Source organism: Cheilinus undulatus, linkage group 18, assembly GCF_018320785.1.
Source record: "Cheilinus undulatus linkage group 18, ASM1832078v1, whole genome shotgun sequence".
NCBI classification, from domain to species: domain Eukaryota; kingdom Metazoa; phylum Chordata; class Actinopteri; order Labriformes; family Labridae; genus Cheilinus; species Cheilinus undulatus.
The window spans coordinates 17,256,023-17,270,638 of NC_054882.1; the positions used below are offsets into that span (position 1 = coordinate 17,256,023).

The 14,616-nt window shown below is 41.4% G+C and overlaps 1 protein-coding gene across 3 annotated transcripts in view; it reads left to right on the top strand.

Annotated features, from left to right (window-relative positions):
- The window catches only part of fndc3ba (fibronectin type III domain containing 3Ba), a 171,339-nt gene that overhangs the window by 53,351 nt on the left and 103,372 nt on the right, over nt 1–14,616 (top strand). For all 3 annotated transcript variants that reach the window (XM_041813263.1, XM_041813262.1, XM_041813264.1), the window contains exon 3: nt 3,652–3,727. In XM_041813263.1, coding sequence (XP_041669197.1) covers nt 3,652–3,727 — 76 coding nt within the window. The remainder of the gene's footprint in view (nt 1–3,651; nt 3,728–14,616) is intronic.

Below are 14,616 nucleotides of genomic sequence, written 5' to 3' on the forward strand. Positions count from 1 at the left end.
AATAGGTGCATAAAATGCTGACTAGACATAATAATAATTAATAAACTTAATTTGTGTAGCACCTTTAAAAAAAAGGTTTACAACGTGCTTTGACAATAAGCAGAATCACAATTATGACAAAGCATAAAAATAAACAGCAGAACACAAAGAGAAAGACAAAACCCAAACAACAGAAAAAAAACATGAAAACTCAGCCAGCACTGTTAGTCCAACATATAAAAACCCAGTAGAACATTATAAACACAAATTGTGTCAAGTTAGAAAGACATCAAACTGTAGCATTCCAGAATAAAAGTGGAAATCGAGAATAAAAACCCAGAATAACCTAGACCAATCCGGGCAACACAGGAACTAACCACGTAAAAGAGACCTAAGAACCAGAAATGTTAGAGCATCTAAAATATTAGGAAGGACAGAAGGGATATAAATTAAAACACTAAGAAGGAGAATAAAAACATGGACACAGTAAAAGAAAGGGGGTCGGGGGGGCTCTAAAAACCAAACAGGAGAAGTGGCAATATTGCAGTAAGAATCAATAAGCATAAAATACAAAGCCGAGAAGAGCAGACATAGAGGTTTTAAGGTCAAATTTGACAGAGAAGTAGATCTAAGAGAGAAAAATGATAAAAAGACAGGAGACAATAAAAGACAGAAGATGACATCCCATAAAAGCAAGTCTATAAAAATGACTTTTAAGAAGTGATTTAAAAGATTGTCACTTATTCAGCATGCCTTATCTCCTCAGGCAGGTTGTTCCAAAGTCGAGGTGCCCTGACAGGGAAGGCTCTGTCACCTTTATTCTTAAGCCTCGACTTTGGAACAACCAGGAAGCCCCTGCCCAGGGATCTAAGGCTGCGGCCTGGCTCACTGTTAAGTGGACTTCAGAGTGACTCTGTGACTGCTGAGTAGTTATCAGAGTGACTTTGTGACTGTTAAGCATTTATTTGATTGACAGCATGACTTTTTTCCCATCTGCCCCTAGTAAGTAAGTAAGTAGAGATGCGCACATTTAATGGGCTAAACAGCGAAATTTGGATATTAAATCAACTGGCACAAAATTTACTCTACTTACTTTTTTAGTCTACATTACTTATTACTAGGGATGTACACAGTACAGTACTACCTTTGGTTCAAGTCCACCATATGGTATTTATTGTAATATCAAGAAAAACAAAAAACAAAACAACAGTTGAAGAAAAACGTAATGGCAGCATTTATTAAAGAACATATATATATATATATATATATATATATGTATACATATATATATATATATATATATATATATATATATATATATGTGTCAAAAAAGTGCCACAGGTGTGTTGTCCATCCATCCATCCATCCATCCATCCATCCATGGGAGGCAGGGTACACCCTGGACTGGTTGCCAGTAAATCACAGAGCGCCATAGTTGTGCATTAGGTTCTAGCTGGTAACTTACTTATCATCTAAAACCTTCGTTGTCTACCACTAAAAATAGCTGCAGGTCTGCGGTGATACACCTTGTGATTTGTTGTGTCATTGTATTTGTTCACACTTAAAGGCAACTGAATCAGCTGTTCTATAAAGCAGGACAAATTTATGATTACATTACTTGAACCACACTTTTGGCCGCTGCAAGTTTATTCAGAACTCTACATACAGCATATGCACTCACTCTACACACGCGCCCACATGGTCTGTTACGGGGGTTTTCTCAGTCCTTGAGAGACATGGGTCGCCCTGCACTATGCTGAGGTTCCCATAGCAACTGCAGCCGCTGCAGCAGACAGAGCAGGAAGTGTGTGTGTCTGTGTGTGTGTGTGATGGGGAGAGGAGCAGGTTAGCACGGAGATGGGAGAGCATGCAGACACTACAGGAGGAGTGCAGGATAGGAGGATTTTACCACGGCACACCTGTAGAGCATAGACGGGGCTGTGCTCGTGCGTGAATACATGTGTGCGTGAGTGTGATGGAGGGTCACTTGTTTCATGTCTACAGCCATGTGTACACTCTCAACAATCTGTATGCGGAGAATATGACGGTAAGGTGCATGCACACTCCCTTCAGGCAGAAACACATGGAAATCAAAACAGTGTGACATTCGTTTGTGTGCTCTACTTGTTTAATTCTTTCATATTTTATTATTTCAGTTGTTTTTGTATGACTGTACTGGTTTCAGTGGTTTTCTGCAAGTCATTTGTATTTAAAGCGAGAGCTTTTCTTCAAGATGAGGGTGTGTAGGACAGCTGCATTGTCTCTCTTTTAGCTTACCTAACACCTCACTCACATGTGTGCGAACTCTGTGTCCACCCTACCCCTGGTTCCACTGCTAGTGGTGTGTTATGTCACCTCTGATGGTTGAGGAGGAGACAGTCCTGTTTTGTGATTGTTACTGATGGCTGTATGTTTGTGGCTTCATACGCTATATGGACAAAAGTGTTTGGTCGCCTGACCATCACACCAACAGGGACTGTGTTGACATTGTATGCAAAAACGTGTACTTTAAAATAGAGTTGGCCCTCCTTTTGTTGCTGTAGCTGCCTGTTTTTGTAGAAATGTATGCCCTTTCATTCTGTGGAGCATTTTGAGGTCATGCATGAGGAGTTCCAGTCCATCCCAAAAGGTTCTCGATGTGGTTGAGGTCAAGCCAGTCAAGTTCTTCCACATTGAGTCTTCAAACCATATCTTTACACTCCTTACTTTGTGCACTGGGGCACAGTCATGGTGGAACAGAAAAGGGCCTTTCCCAAGCTGTTGCCACAAAGTTGGAAGCATAGAATTGTCCAAAATATCTTGGTGTGGTGAAGCATTAATATTGGCCTTCACTGGAGATAAGGGGCCTAAAACATCCCCATACCTTTATCCCTCCTCCACCAAACTGCACAGTTGGCACAGTGCAGTCAGTCAGGTAACATTCTCCCAGCATCCAAACCAAACCCAGACTCACCTATCTGACTGCAGAGGCGGGACTTGTCAGTCCACAGGACACATTTCCACTGCTCAACAGTCCAGTGTCATTGGCCTTTACACCACTTCATGTGATACTTGCCATTGGACTTGGTGATATCAGGCTTGCATGTAGCTACTGGGTAATGGAAACCCATTTTTGTACTTAGATTAATGCCAGTGGAAGTTCAGAATTCTTGGCAACTTTTGCGCCCTGTGCACCTTAGCAGTTTACCCCCACTTGGATTTTATGTGGTCTTCTGCTACCTTGCTGAGTGTCTGTTGTTACTAAATGCCTCCACTTTCTGATGTGAGGCTTTCATGCAACTTCTCGGCCATGGAAAACCATTCCATGAAGCTTCTGCTGCACATTTTTGGCTGTTTTGCTGAGTTGCTGTTGTTCCTACGCGCTTCCACTTTCTAATGACATCACTTACAGCTGACTGTGGAATATCCAGCAAGGATGAAATTTCACAAACCATGCTTGACATCCCTGAGCTCTTCAGAATGACCCATTTAGGGTCGAAAATATTTGCAAATGGAGACTGCATGGCTAGGTACTTTATTTTTATTTACCTGTGGTAACAGGTCTGATTGAAAAACCTGAATGCAGTAATAAAACATGTGTGGCCATTTACTTTTGTTCATATTGTGCATGTGACAGCTGTTTCTTTATTGCATCAATTGATCTGATGTGTGTTCCCTATGTGTTCTGTACAGGTGATCCTGGTGCAGGTGAACCCGGGGGAGACGTTTACTATCCGGGCAGAGGACGGCTCACTGCAATGCATCCAGGGTAAGTGCTTTCATATATTATCATAATATTATGGGAATATGTGGCCTTTTGTGGATGCCTGTGTGCACCACTCTCAGGATCAGTATTTTATTTCACTTCTTCTCATGTTTGCATGATGTTTGAGGGTTAGTAGATTGTAAATTTAGTTTGATTTGTCAATAAAAGCCAAATTTACTGATCATAGGAACAAACTGAAAAATAAAGCCTAACATAGAAAACCTCACAAGAATGACCATGCTGGTTTTCCTTAATGTATTGCTATACAAGATGAATGTATATAATGACATATAATCATAGCAGCTTTTTGCATGGAGCATCACTCTCTTGGCTTTTTAAAATCAAAAGGTTCTGCATCATTGTTTGTCTTGCCAAATAAGGATCAGCTATCATTGGTGTTAAGACATGCATGCAAAAACTCCAGAATGGCCCTTTATTGATGCCTTTTTGGAGAGCTGTCAATAACGCAGCAGTGAGGGTCAGTCAGAGGAAGGAAGAGGAAACCAAGCGGAAATGCTCGCATCCAAGCGTGTTATTTTTAAACCCTAAAAGTTAAAAGCAGTCGGAGACAGATTGGGACTCTCTCTTTCTGAGAATCTGATATGAGAACATGAAAAGCCTGGAAATGTAATCCACTTAGAGGCTCTGTAAGACGGGAAGAGGTGGCAGTAACACGGGAATTCCCCCAACTCTTGCGGAGTCGCGTCTCATTTTGATGATGTCAGTCGAGTAAGTTGAAAGGGCGCCTTTGTTTTCCTCCCTCCCTCTCTGTCTGTCTCTCGCCTCTTCTCCCACTCTTTCTCTTGCCCTCTGTGTGAAGGTTTTGGCTCAGATGCTGATTCTCTCTTTGGAAAAAAAAAAGAAAAAACACCACCACATCCACCGCCGCCCCCTTCTACTCTATGTTGTAACTAATTACAGCCCGCCTCCTTTTCTCCGCCCGCCGTGTAATTCAATTTTTCCCTGAAATCAGAGGGATCAACCCGGGCAGGCCTCGGAGGCACAGATAATGCCAGATAGAAACAGTGCATGCTGGGATGGACGGATGCAAAGATGTGCAGATACAGTGCACAATAAATTCACAGATATGGATCAGCAACTGGTGGTAAGATGGAAAAAATGCAAGAATGGTTTCCTGCACACAGACTCACATCAGCAGTAAAAAAACACAGTCCTGGCCTAGCTGGAGTCTGGCGGTTGTCTGTTTATTTGTGTGGGTGCTTGTGTGCACTTGCATGCAAAATTTAGCATCCACAGCACAGAGTTCATCTGTGCATTTGTGCTTTTTTAGGTGCCTTTTACTACAGTCGACGACAGTTAATTGGGCGGGTGGTTGAGGGGTTTCAGGGTCATGTTTGAATGCACATATTATTAATGTGAAGGGCCACACACACTCCATCTCCCTCTCTTTGTGGAGCAGGTCACCGGGTTTAATGAGAGGTGGAGTGTGGCAGTGTGCTATGAAGGCAAACTGAGTCGCTCCTTAGACAGAGACTCGGTGTGATTACTCAGACCTCAATGCTTGGTGTTTTTTTGCATGAGTGTGTAGGTGCAGGCGTGCGTGCACGACCGAGAGCGAGATTACAGAGACCTCAAGGCACAAGCAGGACCAGCTTTTATATAAAGTAACCTCTGTTTAGCTGCTCTGCTGCGGTGCATGCATGCAAACATGCACACAGATGCTGTGCCAAGGCTGAAGCAGCCTGGAGACGCCGACACAGCAGCCAAAAGAGATTCTTTCATACAAGCCTTCAGCTCTCTTTTCTGCCTCTTTTGCTCCTCTTTCCTTTTAGATCAAACCTGGAGAAGCAAGGCTGAGATTGTATTTGCTAGGTTGATGTTTAGTGCTGCTTTTAATCCACACCGCTGCTGAATTCTTCTGGCTTAATTACGTTCCTTTATTTGGACTGAAAGTTTACATAGAATTTAATTACCCTCAACAAATTCCATAACCTCAGGGCACAGAAACTCCTACTTAGAGCTGAGAGCGCACACTAGAATAATTCATCTCTGCTCTGAAATGCTGGAAAGTTTGCAGCTATTTTCACACTCTACCTTGTTTACCTGATCCTGCATTATTTCACTGTTTCTCTGTAGCATTCCGTCCTTTCTGAATCTGCACTCTTTTCCTCTTCTTATCACTGTGTTAATTAGCATGGACAGCATGTGTGAGTGTTGTCTGCATGCCTCCATCTCCTGTTTAAACACACTGACCTCTCGCTGCTCCGGGGGTCAGCTTCCACTCAGCCCCCCCCCCCCCATCGTCTATCTCTTACCCTGTTGCTCTCATGTATAAACCCCCCCTTTCTCTCCCCCTCCCCCATCAAGACCATTCCCCTGAGCTTTCCCACACTCACATCAAAGAACAAGACTCTGGAGGGTGTGTTAGAGCACCCTGCTATGGAATGTGAGTGTGTTAATATGTGTGTGTGTGCTTACATGTGTGTGTCTATGCGTGTTTTACAAGGCTGTGTTGGTTTACTGGGGTGTTTGGTCTTTGTTGGACTTTTATGAGGGATGATGAGGCCATGGGGGGTGAAAAGCAGGAAGCAGTGACCTGCAAGGCAGGATCTGACATCACAAAGCTTATGGCAGCAGGAATAGGGACATTATATTCAAATACATGTACTTTAATATGACCCCCCCCCCCCTTCTTGTAAGGCTTTCCACGGGATTTTGGAGTGTTTTGGTGGGAATTTGTGCCCATTCATTCTGTGGTGCATTTATGAGGTCAGGCACTGACTTTGGATGAGAAGTCCATTCCAGTTCATCCAGAAATGCTCGGTGGGGATTGAGGTCAACCCTGTGCAGGCCAGTCAAGTTTTTCCACACCAAACTCATCAAACCATGTTTTTATACTCCTTGCTTTGTGCACTGGGGCACAGTCATGGTGGAATAGAAAAAGGGCCTTCCCCAAACTGTTGCCACAAAGTTGGAAGTATAGCATTGTCCAAAATGTCTCGGTGTGGTGAAGCATTAACATTGGCCTAAAACAGCCCCATCCCTCCTCCACCAAACTTCACAGCTGGCACAAAGCAGTTAGGTAACATTCTCCCAGCATCCACCAAACCCAGACTCACCTATCTGACTGCAGAGGCGGGACTTGTCAGTCCACAGGACACATTTCCACTGCTCAACAGTCCAGTGTCATTGGCCTTGACACCAATTCATGTGATACTTGCCATTGGACTTGGTGATATGAGGCTTGCATGCAGCTGCTGGGCGATGGAAACCCATTACCTGAAGCTCCCTCAGCACAGCTTTGTACTTAGATTAATGCCAGTGGAAGTTCAGAATTCTTTGAGTGCTGGCAACTTTTGCTGCACATTATGCAGAAGCATTAAGTTTGGCCTTCACTGGAGATAAGAGCCCTAGACCATTAACCATTAATCTTCCCTCACCAAACTTCACAATTGGCACAGTGCAATCACTCCTTACAACATGTTTCCACTCCTCCACAGTCCAGTGTCGGTCTGCTATACACCACTCCATCCAACACTTGGCATTGGACTTGGTGATGTGAGGCTTGGATGCAGCTGCTCTGCCATGGAAACCCATTCTATGAAGCTCCTGCTGCACAGTTTTTGTTCTTACATGGATGCCAGTGGAAGTTCAGAACTCTTTGAGCATTGGTAACTTTTATCCACATGCACTTTAGTGGTCATTGACCACTCTTCTTTTTTGTGGCTGAGTTGCTGTTGTTCCTAAATGCTTCCACTTTCTAATAATATCACCTACAGTTGACTGTGGAATATCCAGGAGGGATGAAATTTCTCAAACCATTTCATTGCATCAGCAGTGGCATCCATCACAGTATCACGCTTGAAGTCACTGAGCTCTTAAGAACGACCTATTTAGTATCACAAATGTTTGCAATGGAGACTGCATGGCTAGGTGCTTGAATTTGTGCTCTTTCATACAGTTACAACTGGAGGGGTCATATCATAACCAACCTCTTATTTAAAGATTTTCAGAGTTTTTTTTTAACTTAGGGGAAATCCTTAAAGCTAAGTTTAAAGAGGTTAAAACCCCATGGTCAGATCAGTTATCTTTTTGCATTATGTTTTGGACTGTAGTTTTGCAGACAAACTCAGCTGTCATTTTGGCTGTTCAGGACCATTACTTTTTCACAAGACATGTCTGCATTCAGGTCATATTGAAAATGTAATGTGAGAAGCCATACTAAAAAAATCAGATATGAGCAAAAAAAAAAAAAAAAAAAAAAAATCAAAGTTGAGCATTAAGGCCTGCAATGTCATCATAGCACTGAGTCCTAACTACATGCAACGCAAGTGAGCATCAGCTACAAATTTCCTGGTTATACTGATTCCTATTTTCGTTTCCTGATGCAGATATGGTAAAATCATCAGTAATTGCATTTCATAGTTGTGATCTCAATACCAATCAGAATAATGGTGATTCTGATTTTTGCCATAAATGAGGAGCTCTAGCGTGTTATTGTGCATCACTAATATACATCTCCATGTTTTAAATCTGTTATGCTTTGAGTTTTTTTAAATGTTCAGCTCAAAGCCATTAAAGCATAATCAATAAAAATGAACGCACTTTATGCCGTATATTCACAAGAGGCCTACCCTTTCCTTCTGTCAGCCCTAGAGCAACATTTCAGATAAGCCAGTGTGCCAATGCAGGAAATATTCCAGACAGTTCACAGTGAGCCAGTTGCACCAATGATTAATGTATTGGTGCACAATCATAGGGCTTTTTTGCATGATATGAAGCTATTTCATGGATTTTTCTGCTCATCAATAGGCCTACGTTGCGTTCCAGTCATGCATAATACGATGAATATGTCCAAGCACACATAGCATTGGTGGAGATGTTTGCATCATTTGTTCATCTTGGGTTTCTGCAACTTTTCATTCCTGCATTTCCCACTGAGATCCCCCGACTGTTCAGCAGGTAAAACTCCACGCTGCGAGGGACATATCAGGGCCAGGATGTCCTGAAATCTTCTAGAAATTGTCAAGAATATATGCATGAAATTGGTCATAAATTACAAGTGGAAGAACAAGAGAGTAAACTTAGTGTGTCTTTATCAGCTTGTACAACATATTGCATAGGATGGCATGTTGAATAGATACAGATACCTGGTCTAATATTAAATCTTAGGCAGGATTAGAGGCTAAAACTGTCATTGTGCTGAGTTTTCACCATTTCCCTACTTTAATTTGGATTTTTACAGCATTGCATGAAAATGAAGGCCATCTTTTTTGATCTGAATCAAGCTGCAAAATCAGTGACCATCAAACCTCAATAACAATAACTGTGAAATTAAGAAACCCTGAAATATTCCTATCCGGCTCCTTGTTTCTGCAGAATGCATGCCTGTCAGATAACAGCTTCTCTCACTGCTGCATTGCTACAATGACGTTATGGGAAACGTGGTCCTAATCTGTTCTGCTGTCAGTCTGCTAACACTGGGATGTTTTTCAGACAGCGGTTATTGTGGACATTGTCAGTGTGACCTCCCAGATGTGGTCTCTGCACCAGCTGTGTGCTCATGTCTTTGCGTGTCTGTCATTTAGACAGAGCGGAGTATGATTCATGTCAATGTCTGTTCTGTGTTTTACTAGCAGATTTATGTTGTTCGTTTGCTCTCTTCTCCTTTGTGTTTCCCTCATTGTTGCTGTCTCTGTGGCTGCATCCTAATTCTGTTGTGTCATATCTCCTCTGCGCTCCTGAAATCGATCACGTCTGCTGTCATTAAGGATGCTCCACTTACCTTATTTCTGCACAGAGTGGATTAGATGGAGGACTCACTAGAGCACATTAGGTGGAAGTCTTTCATCAGACTGAAAATACATCAGTAATCCGATGTTTCACTGGAACGTTTCACCACAATGGCTCAGCTTTCGTCTCATAACTGGGGCTTATTTTATTTGACTTCAGCAGTAGGATTTTTTTAGATTCTTTGGTTCAGCGATTCAACAAGTAGCTTAATATATTTTCTCACTCTGCCTTAGATCAGGCTTTTTGCATAGGTACAATAGTAATCTTTTATAACATTTCCCATCTTTCATAGCAGACCAGTCAAGGAATATGTTACATTCATATGGGGGCAAATAAAGATGTCTATAATATTGCCAGACAACTAAATTGTTTCTACACTGCAAATATCTCATATCTAAGCAGCTGTATTTGTCTTTTTGCCCCTTTTCTCTCATGTCAAGTCCAACTAAACACATTAAAATCTGTTTTCAGGACTGTCGTTTTTGGTCTGAACTGCATTCAAATGTCAGTTTTGATATCAGTATCATCTAAAATTATTTTGTCAATACTGTCATGTCATATATCTTAAAAAGTCCAATATCATGCATCCCTACTGCACTCATACTACTTGAAGACCTTCCAGGCCTAAACATGGATGCATCATCGTTGCATCATGACAAGGTTTGCAAGACAAACGGTCTAACAGTGTTGACACAATAGAGTAACACAGACAACATGGCAGTAACTTTACTAAATTTGTGACTTATTTTGAGTCAGATACGCTGTGTAACACTTCACAATTGTTTTGTCAAAAGGACCAGTTGTGTTGACTATGTATCACATCCAAGAAAATCCTACAATGCCGAAAGCCCACCTCTTTCGCACTGTGTCTGAGCTTAGTATGGAGCACTCACACTGGTCAGACAAACTTGACTTTTGGGTTCAACTGTGCTTGGGTACCCCATTGCTTCCTCCTTCATTTATTATTCCTAACTTTGGCATTCAATTTCACCATCAAACCAACCTGAACTCTTCGCCGCCGTTGTTTGGCGAATGTCCACTTCTACAATACTTAAGGTCCATATCACATCACATCCTGCACCCATGCCTTTTGATTGTTCTTGTGTTTCAAATACATGGGCCAGACGTGGCCATCGAACAGGCCGGGTGGATCTGGCACCGTGTAGTTCCTAGAGCATTGCATTTGTGCTAAGCTCTGGCCCATCTGGTCCTTCCATGGGCCAGGGAAGTGTGCTGAACCTGAGCACAGAATGGCGCACTCACACTTGCCAAACAAACTTGACTTTAGGCTTAAATATTCTCAGGCACAGTACAGTTTGCCTCGACTTTCTTCACGTTTTGAAGCAATACTAAAATATTCTCTAGAAAGTATTTTATTCTCTTCTATGATCGACTGATCTGCAACCCATTCAGACTATTTTCCTTTCAAGGCTGTCTTCCTTGTCTTAAGCAAGGGGAACCAAGAAAGCTTAGGTATACAAAGGGAATAAGATGTAAAGATAGTTTTCTATCCTTTCAGGTGTCAGTTTTCTTAGCCTTCATCATCATCATCAGCTCTGTCTTTTCTCATTTTCTTCTGCCTCAGTCTTAGTTTCTCTCTTCCTCTCTGTTCGTCTCAGCTGGCTGAACCATGCTGATGTTCCTCTCGCTGCTTCCACTGCATCGCTGCACAGCACACTGAGGTTTTCTCTCTCCAGCCTTCTGCTTGAGAGTGTACCTCTACACTGGGAGCCTGTTAATGTAAATGGAAATAGCTGGTTGAGGAGAAACTTGGCTGATGGTCTAGAGGCTTGTGTTTATGCAGAGCCAGGTGTCTCTAAACAAGCAGTGGAAGAAGATATAAATACACATACATCAGTAGAGCTTAATTAGAGCACTGTTTTGGAGACTCCTTTTTGTTGCTTGTAACCAGGGGTGTGTTTGGGTAATTTTCCAAACCTGCTTTAATTGATAGACCCACTCGTATCAGACGGTTTCAGAATCAAACTGAGGAGTAAAATTGATGTTTTAGTGGATGTTCTCAGATGTCTGCATTCTCACTGACCTGCTTTGAGCTCAAGGATTTACAGTTGGTGGATTAAAGGGAACTCAGCACAACAAAAAGTATGCAAATTGTGTGTACGTGTGCATGGAACTTTCTTTTATTACTGGCTCTTGCTTTTAACCTCAGAAATAATAAATTGCATAACCTATTCAATGCATTTTAACAATGCACAGCTCCTGTGAGAAATATGTGGTTTTGGTATTTCTAGCACCCCCCCCCCCCCCCCCATGGACTAAGCAGTACATCTTTTTTTTTGCCTTAAAAAAAAAATCTCACCCTGCTCTCTTTGTTGTTAAAGTTTGAAAAATATTTTCTCATCTTGATAGTATAGAAAGGTAACCTGACACATCCATCTGGAAAACCTTTAATACTAAGCGTTTGGGAAAGGGCAGAGGATTTGAAAAACTCGAAGTGTGATTGGATGAATGTTCTGTCTGTCACATCTTTACGGGCCAATCAGAGCAACAAAACATGTGACGTAGCCGCGACCGAGGTGCGCGTGTGCAACTACTGAGGAATAAATATATAGATAGAATAAATATGAAAATAATCTTATTATGATTTTTTCCCCCAAGATTGCGATTGATATGCGATTATTTCTGAAGTTCCTTATCTTATTTTACTTCCAGCAAACACAAGCAATTAACCACTGTATACTATAACCAACACAATATCAGATTAATCAGGAGCTAAACATTTTTGGAAAAATAACTTCTTGAGCCGATTTTTACTCGAAGGTGTAAACTGGTGTTCTGGCACAAATTTCAGGTTCAAGAAATATTGTACCCTCTGTGATTTGAAAATTGCAACAGGCCATATTGCGATTAAATCCAATTTGCGATGAATTGCCCAGCCCGAATACAGTATATGATATAAAACAATTGAATATGATACCATAAGATTCCACTCACACCACATGAAGCTATATGATATATTAAACCATATTATATGATCAGATATGATACAACATGATACAAGATAATATAATGCAGTGTGATACCATAAGATAAAATATTATACAATATGAGAACACTCAGTATGATTTGGTACAATATTTCATGATGCAGTAGGATATGACACAAAATAAAATGGCACAATACAATATCATACAATGCAATATGATAGGAAAAAACACATGACCAAAAACAATAAGATATGATACAACACAGTATGACCCAACATGATGCGCTATGATGCAATAAGGTATGACACAATTTTTTTCTCAGTTTAAACCTTTAAGATGCCGTTTTACTCAGTACTAACTGGGTACGTAAGTTCTTGTTCTTATAATGTCTTTTATTTATGATGTATTTTGCCAATATTGTGTATGGATTGTGGGTGGGTTAGAGGGTTGGGTGGAGTTGTTCTGGGGTCATATTTCCTTTTATCTCCTTTTATTTATCTGTTTGTGAAGCACTTTGTGCTACATTGTCTTGAATGAAAAGTGCTATATAAATAAAGTTTGATTTGATTTGATGACACAATACATTACCACACAATTTGATATGATAAGATACAATAAGATATGATACAATATGGTATGATGGAATATTTTTTCCATTTATAGTGTTTTCATTTAGTGACAAAAAACTCAAATCAATAAAGTTTTCTTGTCAAAATGTTGTTTTTACAGAATTAGCATGGCAGCATTGCCTTATGCTGAAACTAGAAAGCACAGTTCAGTTAAGCACAAGCTTCATGTTGTGAGCCGTATTTTATTTAAACTTTAGAATTTGCTGCGGGCCAATCAAAAATGGACTGCCGACCGCATTTGGCCCCCAGGCCATAGTTTGGACACCCTTGCCTCAAACCATATCCAGGTTTTTACTAAAGCCAGTTTAACCCCCTGAATCTTCTACATACCTTTCAGGTAAAACAGCTGATATGGTGAGAACAGAGGCACATGCTGGGCTATGTATGGGTGGAAGCATGCATCCAGTCAGACATTACTGCAGAGTCTTGACACCCTCAGGCTAACTGTAAAAGTGATTCTAGAGGTGTGTTTAGTGTGAGTTTGTGTGTCTTAATTTATTGTTCTGTCCCATTAGATTTGGAGAAACTGGTCACCATGGGAACGGACTCTAACTCCAGGTGGCGTGTACTGGAATGCGTTCCCTGTGGGCACAATTTTTGTGTGTGTGCATACCTGTGTTTTTTTTCAAACATTTTCCACTGAAATGTTAGAAACAAAAGGACAAAGCAGGCGGTTAAGAGCTTGACTTTTCTATGTGTAAGGGTTGATTGTTGTTCTATGCCCTGCCCTGCACTCATGTATAAACTCAATGCCCTCACACAGTAGGGCATGAGGAGGCAGAAGGAGAAGAAGGAGGAGGGAGGAAGAAATTAAGTGGAAATGAAAAGAGGGAATAAAGAACGGTAAATAAAGAGAGGAGAGACAGAAAAAGAAGCATAAGGCGAGAGTGAGAGAATCAGACGCTACATGTCTGATCGTGTCTGCTGCCATGCATTCCGGGCGAGGCCACTTCCTTTCTGTGATGACCCCAGCCACCCCTGTGCTGCTGACTTGGTCTTGTCTGCTAGCTCCAAGGAAAAGCTGCATTTGCTGCAGGGACTGGCCCACTTCAGGGGCAACACTAAGGTGGGAGGGGGTTTGAATGTGTAGAATACTGTGTCTGTCTTCATATGTATGACTGTGTGTGAACAGCAGCTGTGAAGAGGAGACGGCTCACAGAATTTTCCAGAGAGAGAGAGAGAAAGAGAGCTTTTCCAGGGATGAAATTCTTGGCTCCCTTGAAGCTCAGGGTACAGCTGGAGCACTTCTCCTTCCCTCCGCCCTCCGTCCCTCCTCCTCTCTCTCTTTCCAACCTCCTTCACTTCCTCCCTAGCTTCCCTATCTCCCTTTTTTTTTTTTTAAATTGTGTAGTATTTTTTTAATCTTTGCCTGCTTGTTCCAGCATAAGTTTTAAACACAGTTTCAGGAGCTGTAATGATTGATTTAAATTAGCTGGAAGAAAACCATCTGCAAATGTTTACAGCTGATGATTTTTTAATGGTTTTATTTTTCCAAAGTGTAAATTATTTGCTGTTTTAAGCTATTTAAGTTCTTTAAAAGCCTCTTATAGTCTTTGTTGAT